Source organism: Triplophysa rosa, linkage group LG1 (assembly GCF_024868665.1).
Source record: "Triplophysa rosa linkage group LG1, Trosa_1v2, whole genome shotgun sequence".
NCBI classification, from domain to species: domain Eukaryota; kingdom Metazoa; phylum Chordata; class Actinopteri; order Cypriniformes; family Nemacheilidae; genus Triplophysa; species Triplophysa rosa.
Window position 1 is genome coordinate 10,317,427 of NC_079890.1, and position 20,155 is coordinate 10,337,581.

The 20,155-nt window shown below is 40.1% G+C and overlaps 1 protein-coding gene across 1 annotated transcript in view; it reads right to left on the reverse strand.

Moving 5' to 3' along the window:
- Positions 1–20,155, reverse strand: part of dnah2 (dynein, axonemal, heavy chain 2) — a 103,166-nt gene that overhangs the window by 13,562 nt on the left and 69,449 nt on the right. Inside the window, exons 33-58 of the mRNA XM_057321864.1 lie at positions 18,637–18,769; positions 17,424–17,563; positions 17,102–17,312; positions 16,761–16,877; positions 15,557–15,698; positions 15,089–15,258; positions 14,834–14,950; positions 13,924–14,088; positions 13,702–13,827; positions 13,049–13,197; positions 12,685–12,751; positions 11,542–11,692; positions 9,062–9,210; positions 8,849–8,982; positions 8,541–8,685; positions 8,096–8,295; positions 7,501–7,627; positions 7,192–7,378; positions 6,751–6,899; positions 5,672–5,855; positions 3,896–4,086; positions 3,605–3,796; positions 3,351–3,535; positions 785–1,019; positions 368–519; positions 172–286 (exon numbers count right to left, since the gene is read on the reverse strand). Coding sequence (XP_057177847.1) covers positions 172–286; positions 368–519; positions 785–1,019; positions 3,351–3,535; positions 3,605–3,796; positions 3,896–4,086; positions 5,672–5,855; positions 6,751–6,899; positions 7,192–7,378; positions 7,501–7,627; positions 8,096–8,295; positions 8,541–8,685; positions 8,849–8,982; positions 9,062–9,210; positions 11,542–11,692; positions 12,685–12,751; positions 13,049–13,197; positions 13,702–13,827; positions 13,924–14,088; positions 14,834–14,950; positions 15,089–15,258; positions 15,557–15,698; positions 16,761–16,877; positions 17,102–17,312; positions 17,424–17,563; positions 18,637–18,769 — 4,033 coding nt within the window. The remainder of the gene's footprint in view (positions 1–171; positions 287–367; positions 520–784; positions 1,020–3,350; positions 3,536–3,604; positions 3,797–3,895; positions 4,087–5,671; positions 5,856–6,750; positions 6,900–7,191; positions 7,379–7,500; positions 7,628–8,095; positions 8,296–8,540; positions 8,686–8,848; positions 8,983–9,061; positions 9,211–11,541; positions 11,693–12,684; positions 12,752–13,048; positions 13,198–13,701; positions 13,828–13,923; positions 14,089–14,833; positions 14,951–15,088; positions 15,259–15,556; positions 15,699–16,760; positions 16,878–17,101; positions 17,313–17,423; positions 17,564–18,636; positions 18,770–20,155) is intronic.

Sequence of the window (20,155 nt, forward strand, 5' to 3'; positions counted from 1 at the left end):
TGATGTAGCGTTTGGATATTTGACTCACGTCGTTGACCGTAATCTTGAAGCAATGAGTGAAAAACGTCATTGTTCCCTATGGATGCTACGTGCACCAGATGTAACTGAGCTGGCTGAGACAAAACGCGGAAGTGATCAGTGATCAGTTACGAAGCTAAATAGTTTTCTTACCTTCTCCCAGAGAGGAGGCACACGAGCATCATGGATACAGTGAAATATCTCCTCTAGACTGCTGGACATCACAACCAGACCCTTAATGCCCTTCTCCAGCTCCAAGAGAGATGATCTGCATGCAGAACAATATAATACACTGAGCATTTTAATATTCATTAAGAGCATGCTCTATCTCACAGGCGTGCACACAGACCTGATGGTATGTAGCAGGGTGTTGTATCTCTGGATCTCCTGCAGTAGTACTACATTCAGAGGTGAAAGGTCATCTTTCAACAACTTCCTGGTACCCTCATAGTCTATCAGAGCGGGGATCTTTTGAAGCACATCAGCGGAGAGCTCCAACACCTGCACACATACACACCTTCAATTGAACAAAACTAGGCTGAAATTTGTGTAGTGCAACATGATTCAATTTTCGGTTTACTAGAAAACATAGAATATGCTGAATGCAACAACACCAGCAACTCCATACTCCTCTCTCACACACATGTTGAGTGGGGACTTTCTAAAGACATAATGACTTTTAGAACGTATAAACAGTTTATTTTAACCCTACCCCTAAACCTAACCATCATACAAGCCATTCTATAATATTTTCAAACACACACACCTTGTCCTCCCTGCTAGTTGCAGTGCTGGTGGAGTCAGTGCTGGTGATTTGCGGTTGTAGAGACAACAGTGTATGGAAGAGGGTTCGAGTCTCTGTAATCTGGCTGGCGATGTCAGCATTGGGGTGTTGTCCAAACAGTTCCGGGTGCTCCAGTGCCGGCAACTGATCAATGAACTCCACATATGAGGTCTGAGGTCCATCACGAGGAACGTAGTAAGAAAGAAGGGAGGAGAGCCTACACACACAAACAAACATGCTTTTGAATACCAAAAACACATTTACAGGTCTACTTAAACAATTTAAAAAATGTTCATCATTTTTTCTTCTTTATTGTTTGGCTAGATTGATTGTTTAATTGCTTCGCAGTTGATTCAGTTCATCAATCCTATTTCAGGGAATGGCAACAGTTTTTGCATTGGACTTGTTCTGAGTTGAGGTGCAAAGACGTGTAAATCTGTCAATATGTTATTTTGACATTAGACAGTCTGTGAATAATTTGGGTGCCAATGTTATTTTGTTGGCTCAAACAAGCTTTACACACTGATGTTCAAAAACGCAAAGGACAATTCTGTGCACATTCACAAAAAAAATCATCAGTTTTCTTCATGAGAGCCGCTGAACTAACTAATAGTTTGTTAAGAGTATCTGAACTCTTCATCACTACATCTTCAAATGTAATTCCTGCCAATTTCACTTGCAAGCATGGCCGTACCTACCATTGAGCACCCCGAGGTCCGGACCTCGGTAGTTTTGTGGTGAAAAACATTGCCTAATAGGACTAACTGTACTATTTAGTACTGCCAATATTGTAGAAAACTAGATAACTGATCTCAGATCTGATCTACCTCAGCTGTCTAAGGCCCGATTCACATTTTGCGTCTTTTCCGCGAGCATATTTGTTATTGTAAATGTAGAGGCGCGGCAGGCGCGAGCAAATAGGGGGGGCACGCACATTTTTCTAGGGGCGTCGGCGCCGCATCAAGATGGAAATAGTTCAACTTTTTGGAGTGTTGAACTCCGCACCGCGGGTCATTTGAAGAGAAAAGAGAAAGAGTCCGATGTAACTAGCTAAATGTTAGTAATATAGTAAATAGTTTATCATAAAAAGAAAAAAAAAAACTTAGCTCTGTACACTGTAGTAGGCTTTGTGAGACATGTTTTATTGCACTTATGCTTTTTGTTTTCCTAATGTTGACCCAATTGCTTCCATTGTTTACCCAACTTTATCCAAAGCGACTGCTAAATGAATAAATGTAAATCATAGAAATGATAGGAGCCATTCACATGTCGTGTCTAAAAACGCGTGCAAAACGTTGACTGCGGCGCTTTCTCCATCTTTCCAGAACGTCCGCGAGTTTGCGCTCTCGATTTGAGCGCGCGTCAACATTTAAACAACAAACCGACTGATGAAACGACCGATTGTAATATCTAGTAACGTTAATTCAAACTAGAAAAAAGCCGAAAACATATCATTTACGTGTTTAATGTAAGTTTGACGACACAAAAACATTACCAGATCTTCACTAGTTCATGCTAAACCGCATGGCTTTGACTCAGGTGTGTTTATTTGCAAATAATTCAAATGCATCACTTTTAAATGAATTCTCGTTCTTTAATTCTGTTTCTATATTATTTTAAGTTGACCTATTTTTTTATAAAAACCTAAGTGTCTGCAACTTTTGTAATCTGACGTCTTATGTCTGTAACTTCACAAAAAGTTAAAGGGATAGTTCATTCAAAAGTTCTTCACTCAAAAGTTCACTTAGGAATTCTGTTATCACTCTCTTACCTTTATGTCATTCCAAACCCAAATGCTCCTTATGAAAGATTGTATGTCAATCTGGTAGTATTTGTATAAAACATTCAATTGACCACGTGTTTCATTACTGATACACATAAAAAGACAGACATGATCTTATCAATTGTTATGTAATTTGCAACTCTTTTTGGACCTCGGTATTTCTAAAATCCTGCGTACGGCCCTGCTTGCAAGTCAACAAGTCCATGCAAATTTCTGTCTACTACTGCCTAAAATTTTATAGCTGCTTCTGCTTTGCACTCAAGTCACCATGGAGGCACTGATTGAAAGTAATTATAGGATGTGGTTGCTATAGTAACAGAGGTTTTATCTGCGTATGTGGTGTTGCTGGGCCCTGCAACCCTAACAGACCCAGAGGAACTGGAACACATTTAAATCGAACCTGCAAGATTCAACATTCGGCATCATGGGGGAGCTGTTGCTCTTTATTAGATCAGGATTGTGGGTAAGATCTACCTGCTGAAGAGGACACTGGGGAATCCTCGCAGCAGGGCATAGAGGGGTGTCAGAGATCAAAGGGTACGTGTGTGTGATGGCTTGACACATATCCAATGAAAGGTGTGTGGACTGAAATCATCTGTTTGAGCTGTGTGTGAATTTTCTCTAGCTGTGCAATGAGGCAATCACATTCTGGCCATATGGGGGCGCTCTATCACTTCATAATGCCTAACAACCGGGAGAACGACTAATGATCATACAAAGTCTAGAGTTATTGTACCAAATGGACAGTCTCGGTGTTGAACTCACTTAAAAAAGGGTGTATCAATAACAGCTGGACAGAAATAGTGGTTGATGTAAGTGGTAAGCAGACGCCGATCCCAGTCATCGGTCACATGACCTCCATAATTGATCCCAGCGATGAGGAACTTCAAAGCATCCCAAGGGATCTCCTCATACTCATCCAGATAGAGGCTCAGAAGATTCTCACTCACCTGAAAAACAGGAAGTAAAATTACTTTAAAACATGAGAGGTTAACTCTTGATGATTCCTCTCCTCCTACCTCGAAGTCAGAATCGTTGAAGCTGTAGACAATGTTCCAGCCGAGCTGTAGGAATTTCCTCCTCTCCAGTATGACGCTGTGGAAGAAGCAAAGATTGAAGAGCAGCTTGCGGTACAGCGCAGGCCGAGCCGAGCGCGAGAACTGAGACTCAGACACGAGCTGATAGAGACGCTTCATATTCCACTTTACCCCCTACAGAGACACACAGTCACACACATACAAAGACATCTTTCATTACAGCACACCAGACTTCAGAAGTATGAGAGATGTGCGTTAAGCATGTGCGCGTACCCTGGGTGGCTCAGTGGTGATTTTGATGCCCGTCTGCAGGATAGCAATAGGGAATTCTGGGTGAGGGGAGGAGCTCAGCCACAGTCGGAAGTTTGGATGAGATTCTTGGATCTGTAACTCATCCACCAGTTTATCCAGCTCACACATCCAAGAGAGAGACAGGTGACAGTTAGCCAAGAATACCCAGTGACCTGCCAGAGAGAGAGAGAGAGAGAGAGAGAGATAGACAGAGATATTTGTCTATGATATTTGTCATTTGTATTTGATTTATGGTTAAAAAAAACTGAAAAGTCTGTGACGTGGAAAACAGGATTTTGCTTTACTATGCTATTAAAGAATAGAAATGGCCTGATATAAAAAATATATAAACCACACACAAAAAGACAAACAAAAGGTTGTTGCAGCCAGAATTGTGAAAAACATGCTCTCTGACCATTAATGACGTCAGTGGGTGATGTCACAATGAGTGATGTCATAATGAGTTTTGGTGAGGATGTAATGAGTGATGACGTCAAAAAGACTATCTTCTTCTTCTTTTCCTTTCGGCTGTTCCCTTCAGGGGTCGCCACAGCAAATCATCTGCCTCCATCTAGCCCTATCCCCTGCATCCTCTTCTCTCAGACCGACTACCCTCATGTCCTCCTTCACTACATCCATAAACCTCCTCTTTGGTCTTCCTCTCGGCCTCCTGCCTGGCAACTCTAACCTCAGCATCCTTTTACCAATATATTCACTCTCCCTCCTCTGAACATGTCCAAACCATCTCAACCTGGCCTCTCTAACTTTGTCTCCAAAACATCTCACATGTGCTGTCCCTCTGATGTACTCATTCCTGATCCTATCCATCCTCGTCACTCCCAAAGAGAACCTCAACATCTTCAGCTCTGCTACCTCTAACTCTTCCTCCTGTCTTTTCCTCAGTGCAACTGTCTCCAAACCATACAACATCGCTGGTCTCACTACTGCCCTGTACACCTTTCCTTTCATTCTTGCTGGTACTCTTTTATCACACAACAGACCTGACACTTTTCTCCACCCATTCCAACCTGCCTGCACACGCTTCTTCACCTGTTTTCCACACTCCCCATTACTCTGGACTGTTGACCCTAAGTACTTAAAATCCTGCACCTTCTTTACCTCTTCTCCCTGTAACCTCACTGTTCCACTTGGATCCCTCTCATTCACACACATGTATTCTGTCTTGCTGCGACTAACCTTCAAAAAAGACTATGTGATGTCATAATGACTGATGGTACCATGCGTGTTGGGGATTGAGTCATAATGAGTGATGTCATATGATTATTTCAATATTGCTTTCAGCAATGAGGTCTAAGGTCAAGGTTTTTGTCTAAAACACCACTTGTGCTCATGTGGTGATAATAAATGGAAAAAAGGAAACTTATCTAATTGACAAAGATGTACAACTGAAGAAGAACCGCAAGGAGATATCACAGAGGAAGCTAAGTTACAGATTGAAAAAGGACAAGAACAGAGGCGGAGAGAGAGAGAGAGAGAGAGGGAGAGAGAGAGAGAGAGAGAGAGAGAGAGACAGAGAGACAGAGAGAGAGAGAGAGAGAGAGAGAGAGAGAGAGAGAGATGTATATATAGATACATGTATATACTTCTATTTTTTATCTTAATCTGTATTTGTGCATGTTTATATTTAATTTTCCTGTGCTTTGGCAATGTAAAAAATTGTTTTATCATGCCAGTAAAGCTTCTTTGAATCTTGAATCTTGAGAGAGAGAGAGAGAGAGAGAGAGAGAGAGAGATCACCATTCTTGACTCCCTCTTTGATCAGGCGCGTTGCGATGGGTGCCTGGCCCTGACCCAGTGAGAGGGCAAAGAAGTGCTGACCCATGCCTGACATCTCTGCCAGCTGGACCAGGGCTGCCGTTGGGTCCACCCCAGGAGACAGCACGAAGATCAGTGGAGTCCTTGTGGTGCTGTCTGCTACAACCTGACACACACAGAGAGACAAAGCGTAAACATGTTTTAGTAGGGCTGCAGGTTTTCTTTTATTTTTTAGAAGAAGAAAAATGCAAAAAGCCAAACAATGCCATCTAATAAAAAGAATGAAAAAGTGGGTAAAAGGCTTGTGAAAAATGTACCATATTTAATATATTTCATCAATATGGAGAAGCAGGTGTTGGTAAATTATATTGTGTTGCCATGCTTCACAGATTCATGGCGTTAAAAAGCATCACATTTCAATAAAAACACTCTCATATTCAATTTCCCATTTCAAAAACGGAATATCGTTGCATTCCTTTGGAAACCTCGGATCTCCAAATTTGCAGTTTTTCAGGAAATGGAAAAACACTGTACTTTTTAAATGATGACATACTGTGTTGTCAAAGTTGACAAGCACTTTTTAATACTTTTTATTGGTTAGATATTTGCAAAAAATATAATAATATTAATGGTTTATCACGAAACACGAAATATGGAGATAGAAGGTTTTAGAAGGACAGCAGCAATATGTCAGCTTCTTATAAGACCAGTGCCAGGCATTAACTGAATCTATTTCACCTGTTTTTATAAAAGAGGCGTGTGATGTAAGCAATAAGGTACGAGAGGCTGTGCTTTATCGTGAATAAATCTCAGCTGAAGGGAGTTGTGACCTATCAGATTCAAAGACTGGAACTAACCATTTTATAAATATATGTAAGTGTTCATTTCTTAACATAAGTTGTCAGATTTCCTTTGATAGCATATTGTAATTGTATTTCCTTGTATATTGTATTTTTATTATTAGAATTGTCTTATTATGTATGGTCAATGCTAAGCTTTAAGGTGAGCAGTGTTTGTATGTTTATGTACTGTATGTGTGTGTATGTTAGCAGGTCTCTTACAGCTTTCATCTCGAGGATGGGTGGCTCGACAAACTGAGAGCCCAGGTTCTTGATCACAAAATCTGTGACGCAGATAGAGATGCGATCCTGCCGGAGAGAACGTACAATCAGCATCCTCTGCAGCTCATTACATTTGGTTTTCCATTCTCCTGTTCAGACAGAGAGAGAGTGAGAGAGACCATTAACAACAGCAAACTATGATCATGTTATAACAGAGATAAACAATAAAAGATGACATTACCATTTCAACTTAAAAGAAAGGTGGAGACACTTACAAGTAAAATATAAGACAATGCAGGCTAAACCTGACCCCCCCACACATACACATACACACGCACGCACACACACACACGCACGCACGCACGCACGCACGCACGCACGCACGCACGCACGCACGCACGCACGCACGCACACACACACACACACACACACACACATTACCAGGCAATGGCGCTTTCTCTGGTTCTGGATTTGTGTACCAGAGGTGCCAGTCTCGTGGGTACTGCTCGAACGAGGCCATGAGCCCATGAAAATTAGTCAGTTTATCCAGTTCTGTTATGTTGTCCCAGTTAGCGTCAGACAGCCAGTTAGAGCAGGGATTATCCATCTGTTCCTCTTTATCCAACACCTAACACACACAGACACACACACACTTTATGAAACTTCAGGACGTTTTTCCTTTTTTAAACAAGTAAAGACTATATTTTCCCATAGCACACACACAAGCACAGTGCCCTCAGCATTCCTCACCAGTCCCCCTCGAAGGAAGAAGCTGTGTTCATCCATGTTGAGTTTGCCCGATGCCTCCAGGATCTTAGCACACATGTGGAAACTGAACAGAAGCTTGTGACACTCAAACAGTCCTCGACAGGTGTATCTGCAAACCGATCAGATATGCTGACATCACTCTCAAAGTCACTTTAATATGATTCAGACACATCAATTATAGGCATCAAACAGATGCTACATGAAAAATAAATATGAAGTATGATTTTTTTCACACATGATTCCATCTGAATTCATTGTCCTTAAAGGGACAGTTCACTCACAAATGAAAATTCTTGTACCATTTATTTACCCTCATGACATTCCAGTCCTGAATCCAAAATGAAACCCAAAAGAAGATACAACATTGGGGCCCCACTGACTTCCATTATATGGACGGAGACATTTCTCAAAATATCTTCTTTTGTGTTCCACAGACAAAATATACAGGTGTTGAATGACATCAGGGTGATGATATTTTCAACACTTTAAATGCAGGAATTCAGGTGGAAATGAATCGACTTCTCACTGCAATTCTGAATGGTGCACTGAAGTGTATGTGTGAGTTGGTGTTTCAGACCTGTAGACAGCATAAGTGTGGTGCCTGTTGAGGTTGTTTATCCTCTCCTCCAGTTTGTGGCTGCGGGGGCTGCTCTCTATACTCAGCGTAAACAGGGCGATGTAGGCGTCCAGAGAGAACTGATACATGGGATCTATACAGCCCAGATCATTCAGCACGAAGAACAAGATGGACGCCCTCTGGGCACATGGACGGTAGGCCTGAACAAACACACACACACGCACACGCACACGCACACGCACACACACACACACACACACACACACTGTCTATAGCTTTATCTGCCTCTTCTATTATCAACATCCTCATCTCAGCACTCTTTTTATCGCTTTCCCTTATTCAGAGAAGCAATCTTTAATCCAATCTGGCAACCCTTTCAGCACCTCCCTCACGCCGTCTATCTCTCCTTGACCTCTCCTCATGCCTTTCTCTCTTTCTCTCTCACCTCTCTGGCAATATCGATTTGGCTCTCGGTCAGTTCACTGATCTCCAGTTGTTCTGCGACCTCGGTGGCCGTGACTTTGGAGGTCTGCAGGGTGTTTACTAGCTGAACGTCATCCAGCAGGGAGCCGGTCGCCTCGTTCAGCAGCCTGCTCACAGGATATAGATGGGAGCACAATGTGAGATCTCTCAGTATGTACAGTATAACTATAAACACTGATGATTAGAGTTAATGATGTCAGTGGCACTTGTATAAAGGTGTTAATGCAGTTTTGTGGCATTTGTGAGCGTGTGATTGTGCATGCCGCCCACCGCAGAATCTCATCCTCCAGCTCTTGTAGTTTCCTCCTGCCAGAGGCGATGTTGATCACTAGAGAGTCCTTCTGCTCCTCTAGCTCAGGACGCTCTTTTCTCACCACAATCCCCAGCAGCTGGGCCTCCAGACCCTAACACATGCACACACAGTTATATTTCATCCTTCAAGACACCTGACTTGAGTTTCACAACACTGAAATACACGCAGACCTGTTCTTTAACTGCAAAGTTGACGATTGTGGTTTTGGAGGAGATCTCAGGGGTGTAATGTGGATTGGACAGTTTGGTGGTCATGTAGAAACGGAATTCAGGACTGTATTCCACCTCTTTGTCTCCCAGTTTTAACAAGAACCGGCCCCCTGCAGATCACATATACACAAATATGCATATAATAGTAAATAAACAGACATGCAGCAGACACTTTAAGTACCAGTTAAAAGTTTGGAAACACTTTTATTCTTTACATAGATTTTAGAATATAAGTAAACGGTAACGCTTTAGATTACAGCCCGCAATATACCGCATAATTAAACAGAATTTACTGCGTAACTAATTGTAAATATAATGTACTTCTACAGTACATATCTGTACATATCTAGGGTTTGGATGCAATGTTTGTGTAATAAAGGGGTAAAAGTAGGAAAATGTAAAATAATATTAGGTATGCTACATAATCTTTTGGTAGAAAGTTAGCATTAACATAGACTATATTCTAGCCAAGCTACTGCAGTTAAAATGCAGTTGTCTCACAGAAAGTTATAATAACTTATAATAACTTATAATAAGAATGTGTGTTTTTGCCTTTTTTCCATTAACGAAACTGAAAAAGGAAAACACTTGGGAACCCCCGCTGTATGGAAGGTCATGGATTGGGTTAAATTACTTTTAAAACACTAAAATGAATAAAATGACTGGCAGCTGAGATCGACTTTATGCAATACACCTTCATCAGGTAAGGAGCATATTTGGTAAAATTATAAATAAAACAAAGCAGAAACTCATAATTTCATCGTGTGTGCTGTAACAATAAAAGTACCCAAATGTTATTACAATTTGTTGCTGCATTGTTATTACAAAAATGTACATTTACGCATTTGGCAGACGCTTTTATTCAAAGCGACTTACAGTGCATTGATTATACTATACATTTGTTTCTAAGTATGAGCAATCCCTGGGATCGAACCCATGACTTCGTTGTTGCTAACGCCATGCTCTAACCACTGAGCCATAGGAAAGCTATTATGCGCATTGTTTGTTTGCGTTAACTTTCTCCCAATCATAAGATTGTTGTCTAGAATAGCAGGTCATGCATACCATGTAATTATAAAATAGTTGCCCCCTAGTTTTAAATACTTCCAGTATAAATATTTTTGAATATTTTCAAGACTTTTACCTCTTTACTCCCTAATCGTTGGATATTGTTTCCCTTTACATACAAATATGTACAGTAGAAGTACATTATTGTTACAATTAGTTACGCAGTAAATTCTGTTTAATTATGTGGTACATTGCGGGCTGTATGGAGTAGGACAATTGGACTGTGGGAATTATGTTGAGACTGAAAGTATCTAATATAAAACTATGTCTAATATAAAACTGTTATACTTTAGAATTTTATAGTAGTCACCCTTTGATTAGAATTAGCAAAATCATTCTATTGGCATTTTAAAAGCCACCTTCTTGAGGTCTCACCCTGGGAAGCTTTTCAAAGAGTATTAAACGAGTTCCCATCTGTTCAGGGCTCTTATAGGCTGGTTTTTGTTAATTATTTCCGTGGTTCTCAAACGTTTCCGTTGTAAGGTCCCCTTGGTGCAGGGTGCATTGCTTTGTGGCCGCCCCAAAATAGATCTTGAATTTAGAATTTTAATTAAACCAAATTTTTTAAATTAAATATTTCAATTATACATTGCTGGAATTATATATATGCAATTTGTTTGGTTGGTGGTCTTATTTTTCTGATGTTTGATTTCACAAAATCTTTGATAAATTTCTGTTTTTCACAAATTGCCAAAAAACTGCACTCCCTGGATCCAATTGGGGCTCCCAGTTTGAGAACCACTGCTTTATTTGGTCTGAGTCATCCACTTCAAAATCATATTTTTCCCCTAAAATTTTTTTATTTTTTTAATGAAATAAATTTTGTAATTTTTTAAAGCTCATTAGTAACATATCGGCCGAGCCTTTCTTTAGACTTTTGACTGGTACTATAATATCAGGGAGATTCTTTAGACACCATGTGAAATGTGAATCCATGTGGTATAACTGTTCTTTTTATCTTCAGGAATAAATTAATACAAATTGATGAATAAACAAAACAAAAAAATGTATTTATTAATGATAATTACTTAAATGTGATGCATATGAATTACATTGGGTTTAATATGTAAGAATATGTGATCATGTTTCTTATAAATTTAAAACACGTTTTATTTATTAATATTATTACATAAAACTTATTCTTACTCGTTTCATTTTCATATGTCTTACAAATTTGTATCACATTAACTTTATTACTTTGTTATAAAAAATATGTAATCTAAATGGATGGAAATTCTATATGCAATCAAAATACATAAATCTTATGTATTAGGCCAAATATTTTTTTGAGTGTGTGTACCACTGGCAGTTCGGGAAAAAACATGTAACGACAGGTTTGACTGTCACGCATGTATGTGTGAGCCGTGACTGACCAACTCGTGTGAGGGACTTGTTGAGTATTGGGGCCAGTGCCGGGTCCAGTTCCTCTTGGACGTTCTGCAGGAGAACTGGGGAACCAAATTGCATTGCATTCTCCAGTACCCGCAAAAAATCAGGCATCTGCAGGTCAATTACCTTCAACCCCTGCGACGGAGAAAGAGAGCGAGAGCACATGAGGACTAGGAGAACATAAAGGACACGCAGAGGACGAAAGAACGCTGTCAACTAAAGAGGAAAAAGAAGAGAGCAGAGAGGATAAACATGATTCAGAAGTGATAAATGGATGTTGAAGCAAGAAAATGGGATGTGAAAGAGAAGGAGAAGAGCTGGGGGAGGCAGAAAAGAGGCTTCGGCTCTGTCATTTCGGTATTGTTCGTAAATGTCAGCGTTTAACGGTAGCGTGTGAACGGCACTCACAGCTCCAGACACTCACCACAACAGAAGAGAAAAGACCTGCGAAGAGGAGGAAAAGGTCAGACACAAAAAGAGAGAGAGGACAGAGGACTGAAGCTGCAAAGCAAATTATCCAGAGAAATGAGAGACCGCACGCAAGTGTGTGTGTGTGTGTGACCTCCCATAGCTCCTTTTGAAATTGAACACACCTGAGAGCCATTTCTTGCACTCAAAACAGAACACTTATCAACTGTTTCACGCTTCTATCTTCCTATCTGTCCGTCTATGCATTCCCAGTACAGCAAACCGTCCTGACACAGAGGACAGAGAGCGAGTACATTAATGTGCATCTGTGATAAATGCAAGATGTGTTCTGCTGAAGGAGAGCAGGTGAGGTGCCGGGATCTCAGAAGAGCGGCAGTTTCTAACTTACAGGAGGATTGAGTTTGAAGTTCTTGCACTTTAATTAAGGCCTCTGAAAACGGCTCGTCTGAGTCACGTGACCAGGCGTCGTGACTCTGAGCAGGTAATGTTGCAACTGAATGTGGGTTATGTTTTACTCTGTGGGGAAGTAGATCTTACTCATATTAATTATCACAGCTGCCTTGTTTTCTTTGTTTATGTACTGTTCTGATAACCAGATTGTTATCAGGATGTTTACAGCAAATAATGCAGTCTGTGTTGACTCTATGAACACCATAAATGAATTAAAAGATAAGTGTGTGTGTGTGTTAAATATTCACTCTTTTAAGTTCCATGTTCTTAATCCACTTTTGCGCTTGTCCTTGAGGGTCCACCATTAGCGGCCATCTGTGGGGAAGGACAGAGAGAGAGATGAGAAGCATGAGCTCTCACTATAAATGCATGTCACATTATCCACAAATAGGCCATTTCATAACAATCTATAATCCCAAAATGCCATTAATCTGTTTGGTGTGCGCGCGTAGAAAAGAAATGAGCAGGCTATAAATGAACAATCTGAAAAAAACTGAGCTTACTATTATCTTTAGCTAATTATTCTCCAATCACTATTCATTACCGCCCATTATTCATGAGATATCATCATTATTCCAATTAGTGTTAAGGGATTGGCTCTCTGTGTCTGACCGGTTGCCACGGGTGACGATGACTCCATTCTCTGTGGAGAAGGCGTCAGATGGGAGGCCTTGGATGTTCCATTCACGCACTGCTGTGGGTTTAGACAGGAAAGCTGCGAAACTGAACCCTGGAGAACAGGGCACCTCCAATTCTCTCACCTAGAGATGAAAATGATCGAGGAAGATCGAGGAGAGGAACAGAGCCGTCATCTGCTTAATACCTTAATACTTTAAATGCAATAAAAGGATTCACTGTAGAATAACTAGAAGTGTTCCAGAATGCTAGTAAGCAAACAGTTCTTGGACCTCATTGACTACCATAGTAGTAAAAATGGCTTTGTAAGTTTCTTTATTCTGTTGAACACAAATTAAGATATTTTGAAGAATGTAGGAAAGCAAACTTTTGACTACCATTGTCATTTTTCCTAGTCAATGGTGGCCAAGAACTGTTTGGTTACAAGCATTCTTCCAAATATCTTTCTCTGTGTTCATCAGAACAAAGACATTTATACAGATTTGAAACAACTCGAGAGTGAGCAAATGATGACACGGTTTTTATTTTTGGGCAAACTGTTCCTTTAAATGCAAGCACTGCTGTAAATTCAGGGAACGTTTCAAGCGGAATACAGGAGGGAGTGAACTGACAGACTGATCGATTGGCACCTGTTTCATCCAGATCTTTGTGACCAGCTCATCTCTGTAGTTAGACAGGAAAGGGCCCATGTAAGACAGGAAGGCAGCGGCCAGCAGGCAATCCCCCACCAGACAGGACATGTTCTTCTCCAGACCCTAAACATCCACACGCGGCACAGTCACATATGAGGGCTCACATCTTCATATCCAAACAGTGACTGTATGTGTGTGTGTGTGTGTGTGTGTTCATACAGCTACTGTCTCTTCCCAGCGGACTCTCTCTCCTGCCAGTCCAGACAACAGCTTTCCAGCTCTGTCCAGTTTCAGCTCCATATCCTCCGATTTCCTCCGTAGCTCCTCTTTCTGGGCCAGCTTTTCATCGTAATGTCTCTTTAACTCATCCAGCTTTTCTCCTACCTACACACACACACGCACACACACGCACACACACACACACACGCACGCACGCATGCGCACACACGCACACGCACACGCACACGCACACGCACACACACACACACACACACAGCTTTGATTGACTATCCCCGTGGGGACAGTCCATAGGCGTAATGTTTTTATACTGTACAAACTGTATATTCTATCCCCTATCCCTAACCCTATCCCTAAACCTAAAGATCATAGAACACTTTTTGCATTTTTAGATTTGTAAAAAATATTGTTCTGTACAATTTATTAGCTTTTTTGCCCCTGGGGACCTCAATTTTGGTCCCCACGGTGACACGAGTCCCCATGTGTTGGTGTGTATTCAGGTTTAGGTCCCCACCGGGATATACAAACATGAACACACACACACACACACACACAATGTTTAATGCTAAACATTTGAATAACACCTAATGTGTACGGAATTCTAGACTTTCTGTATGTGCACATGTATGCACACATAAGCTCTGTCCCAATACTTAGTGAGCTGTCCATCACTAAGACATCACTAAGAGGTAATATCACTTCATCCACCATCTTAGTTTTTTGTCACAATGCATTCTGGGAATGGCATTGCTATGTGTAACACTAATTTAGAATTTGGCTACCTTTTTTATTGGGAGCATGCCTATGATGCCTGAAAATGCTGTCTTTGTAGGCAGCACACTAGGTTTTGGAACAGGGGAACAGAGTTCGGGGTACATAGACAGACACTGACCTCTCTGAGTTTGCCCTGAGCCTCAGCCAGCGCAGCCTGTTTCTCAGCCAGCTGCGTCATTGCTCCATGCAGCCTGGCTCTCTTCGGTTCCACCACCCTGTAGATACGACCGTAAACCTGACACAAACACATACACAATACATGAGATGAATATGTACAGTATAAAAACAGCGTTTCAACATCACAGTTAAAATCAGGGCAGAAGTTGTTAATGCACGTATGTGGTGAAGGTTAATACGTATATTTGGTGTGTACCTCCATGGCCCTGACCCACATGCAGAGGGACTTAGCAGCGAGCGAGACCCGTCCGATGATCTCAGGCTGAAAGTCGGGTTGCGTGCAGTAATGTCCAATGGTCTTCAACACGCGGTCAGATATGTTGTCCTTATCAAAATTCACCAACTGTTTAATGAAGTTGGCCTCTCCTAAAACAAATGGCTCAAATTCAGCCTCGGGCAAGCACATATTTCATTTTCGGAGCAATCTGTTCAGTGCTTTCCACTGCATTGTGCTGACCTTTTTAAATGTAGTCTGGCATGCTAATGAATCAACCAACCTCTACTTGCCTGAGTCTCTCTCTCTCTCTCTCTCTCTATTTGGCTCATGTGAGGTTAGTTATATAGCAGTCCGGTATGGATTTCACACCTGGGCCAGTGCCCGAATCTATGTGTGACATCAGTGTAATGTAGTGATTTAATAAAGATTTGGAAATGTCTCTCGTACCCAGTTGTCTTTTGGCCTCTGCCCAGGTTGGTTCACATCCTCTTAGGATCATTACAGCCTGCATGACAGTTTCCACAAGAGCTGGAGGTCTGCCGTAAGACTTGATTTCAGTCATGTCTTTTTTATTCAGTGACTCAAGAGCCTGTTAAGAGACCAACAAGATTGTTTTATTGATGACAACGCTATGAATTCAGTTTTGACTGACAAAACAACATGCAACATATAGTTTCGGTAAGTTTGGTGGATGCAGTTAATTAAATTTACTGTCCAGTTACTCACTGTATTCCCGAACAGTATAATCTACTCATCAAAAATGAGCAAACTGTACTCCAAACTGTGAAAAAGTTCATTTAACTTTTAAGTGTGTTTAACTATTTTGATATTTTGAGTTCCAGGGACACAAAAATAAGAAGTCACTTAACTAAAAAAATGTAATTATATCTTCCAATGACGTCAGAGCGATTCCCAGCATGCTTTGTGTGGACTGGGTAATGGAAGTAAATCTCGAAATAAAGTATTATTTTATGTATTTATATAAACATTACAACGGGAGGAGGCTCATACATGTTTAGTATTCTGTTCTATTCTGTTATTTAAAGAGTTTTGGGACATTAGTGATTTTAATGAGGTAACCATTGTGCAGACGAGTAGAGCATTTGCTTAGGAGGAAAACAGACTCATTTCAAATTTTATCTAAAGGCATTACATTGATAATGCTACAGGCTGTAATCGGCTGTTGTTCCTTCATGACAACATTGATAAGTGAAAGTCAAGTAAATGTAAAATGAAAAATGAAGTTTATTCAAAATGAATTATTTTGAGTGTACTATACTTATGTGTTTAGTGTTCTTTACTCAAAATAATTGATTTATCAACTTAAAACATTTGTGGAAACTTATTACCACAAAACTTTTGAGTTATCTTAACTTATCGGGGTGTACAGTGTACTAGAAGTTACCGCTAGTTAATGTAGTATTAATGGGACACATTTAGTCACTTTTTTATTCTTGTTCCGTCTAGCAACAGAAAATACGTAACTGATATCGTTATTGGGCATTCAGTTGTGTTAAAACAGCATGTGACAGTTTAGAGAGTAGGAGAGAAGTGAAACAGATGAGAGTGCCGCCACTAGACTGAATGCAAATATGATGTCATGACTCATGAACATGCTAATTAGCACATGATGTCATCTAGCAAACAATACCTTCATGGCTTCCTCCAAAGCAGGAAGTGCTTCATCTAGGTCTCTCTGCGCATTCTCTGCCATGGCCTTACATTTGATTTCCTCTGCTTCTATTTTCTCACTGTGAGCGCCCACCGCCTAACAAACACAGCGCAGACAATCTTAGAGAGCTATAAATATCACAAAAATACAACCCTGCCTAACACATGTCAAAAAGAAAAACAACATGAACACACACAACCAAAAACACAAACACACATGCGCAGAGACACATCAGTTAACAAATACTCCCAGATGCTCTGAAACATCAGGACCTATGAGGAACGTAAACAAAACCCAGACAAACAACCGCGCAAACACACCTTCTGTTGTTCGTCTGCATCCCTCTTCTGCTGAACGATGACAACCAGATATTCCTCACATTGCTTCTGGAACGCTGCCACTTTCTTCTTGGCATCTTCTAGCTCCACGGACATGGCCTCCACCTTAATCCGTGTGTCGTCGATCTTAAACAAGCCGTTCTTCAACTTAGACACCTGCTCTCCAAACTCATCACGCTTCTCAGACAACAACCTGAGAAAAGCAACAGACCAACACTTGGTTGAATGGAAACAGGAAACTATGATGCCCTCACAAAACATCTTCACAAAGAACCACATGAATGAGAAATGGAAAGATTCATACTTCTTGTATCCAGAAACCAGCTCCAGGTAGTTGGTGGGGGTGACGTAATTGTGTCTCTTCATTTCTACTTTCATCCTGTGAGTGAACTGGGCCACAGACTGGTGCACGGTCACAAAGATACTGGCCACTTTAGCCTGGATCTGTGAAGCCACCTGAGAAATGACTTTGTGGAACTCTCAGTTCCTAACAAACCTCGCACAACGACACAACAGAGGTATTTATCCTAACAAAAAAAGGCTCAATGGAGAACCTCCACACTGTAAACCCAAATGTTCAAAGTAATTAAATATTTAAAGTAGTGTAAACTTAATTTTATATGAAAATTGTACTAACTTCAATATTTTGAGTTCCTAATTCTTACGTTTGAGTTAGTTTAACTTAATTTAAACCAGTTAATTCAAGACGATTTGTTGAGAATGAATTTCAGTTCCCAGCATGCTTTGCGTGACACTGCATTAGGAGAGTACATTTTGAAATTAAGTGTTATTCTATATTTCTTTTCTTTGTAGTGTTTTTGACTTTTGGGGTACCATCGTTCAGAAGAGTGGTGCTTTTAATGTTTAGGTTGTGGGAGGTGCCAAGTAGAGAGTAAAAGTAGCTAATATCTTTAATACTCAGTACAACTACAAAGTAGCCCAAAAGATACTTAAGTACAGTAACTAATAACATTTACTCCAATACTTAACACCACTGCTCTGTGAAGGCTGTTTGTTAATTGTTGATGCATCTGAAATGTTTAGGTTGTCTTAATAAGATCTTTCTTTTATTTAACTGTAAATAAAAAAAGTTACCTTACTAAATGTTCAAAATTAAAAGGAATTAACATGCATGAGTATCTGCTTACTTAAAATTGGGAAATGATGTAAATGATTACCTCACATTTTCCCAAACTTATTCGGGTTTACAATGCAGTTAGTGATTTGTACTGCTCAAGATCAGTGAGGAAAAAGAAAAAGGTTTGTATGACACATTTTCTCAAAGGAAGGTGTAGAGTCGTATAGTGCTCAAGGATGCGAGAGCAAAAGAGACTCCTGATGAATCTCAGCGCTTGAAATTCAATTAACCTTCATGAATGATTCAATATATAACAGCCACTAAGACAAGAAGCACCTCACAAAGACTACAAATAAGTGAGTGTCATTGACGTAATTGCACGATGTGTTAACACAATGCTTTGTCAATTTTGTGTCTGTATTTTGTTAATGCATCTCACCCCGTCTTCGCTTCCTAGAGAGAGGCCACCCAGACATCTCTCTGCCACTTCTAACAGAGCGTCACGGGGCCATTCGCAGAACCAGTCTATAGTGGTGCAGTTCACCAGTGCTGGATACTGACGGATACGGTTCCTACATGCACAGACACATACAGGTACATTGCTGAATTAGGGCAATTTAATTTACATGACTTTAACTGTGTTGTCAACGTGACAGTTCACCAAATAATAAAAATTCTGTTATTTATTACTCGCAAGTCATTTCACAATCGTAAGACCTTCATTCATCTTCAGAACACAAATTGAGATCTTTTGAGGGGTTTTGTATACGTCGTCGCTTTATAAAATCAAGGTTGAACCACTTGTTGAAATATTTTAAGGATGTTTTAACTAACTTTCTGCGCTTTGAGTGTTCGTTGTGTTGCTGTTTATGGGGGTTAGAAAGCTGTCTTACCTTATCAAAACTATCTTTCCAAAGATGAACAAAGGTCTTATGTTTGGGAAACGGCTTGAAGGTGTGTAAATTCATGACAGAATTTTCATTCTAACCCTGAACCAATGCTTTAAAACATTTCTCACACGTCCAGAATTTTAATGGCCTTCCGTGTGAAACAGAATTTTGAATGAGAAAAATAGTGGCTTGTTTTTTCACTGTGATTTGATTGGATGTATAAAAACAGCTGTTGCATTTTGAAATGGAACTGGGAACAGATTGACAGTTGAAGGGGAGGAGTTAACGGATGCTCCGCCCAAGCCGTCTAACTTACTTCATTTGAGATAGATAGTCACTAGAGGGCGGAAGTGCATTTTCAGATTTTAACTGAAGATTATGAGGGCACATGAATTTTAAAAAGAGAATGACCCACATTGATAAACTGTTTACAATAAATGCTGCAGTATTTCATGAAAAAAATCATTTTAATAAAATGTTATTGATGATTTTTGAGATTGTGTGTTATATAGTAATGATGTGTGATTTTAAAGCTGCAATCCGTAACTATTTTGGAATCATAAATCAGTTTTGGAGCAGGTGCATAAAAATCTGTGTTCGATACCCTCTCCTTACCTTACGATGATTCACAATGATAAGCTAATAATAATGATTATAATAATAAATTTGAGCTGCCAGGTGAAATTTTGTAGGATATCATTTGACAAATATAAATACATTAAATAACCTGCAATTTTATGTTTTAAACAAAGATCGTGAAAGAGGGGTAAAAGTTACAGATTTACATTTAGTCATTTACTTACAAATGAGAGCACATTTAACATTTTTGTCAACAAGCTAACAATAAGTGCAGTCTACAAAGCCATAGCTGCGTCCCAATTCGCATACAATCCGTCCTAAATTCCGAAAATATCCGAAAATAGAATAAGTATGTCCCAAATCATAGTATGCTGAAATGAGTATTCTCAAAGTACCCGGATGGTCTGTTTCAGGCGAAAATTCGAAGTGTGAATCCATGGACACTTAATGGCTGATATTACCCACAACTCACCGCGAGAGGGCAAAGTT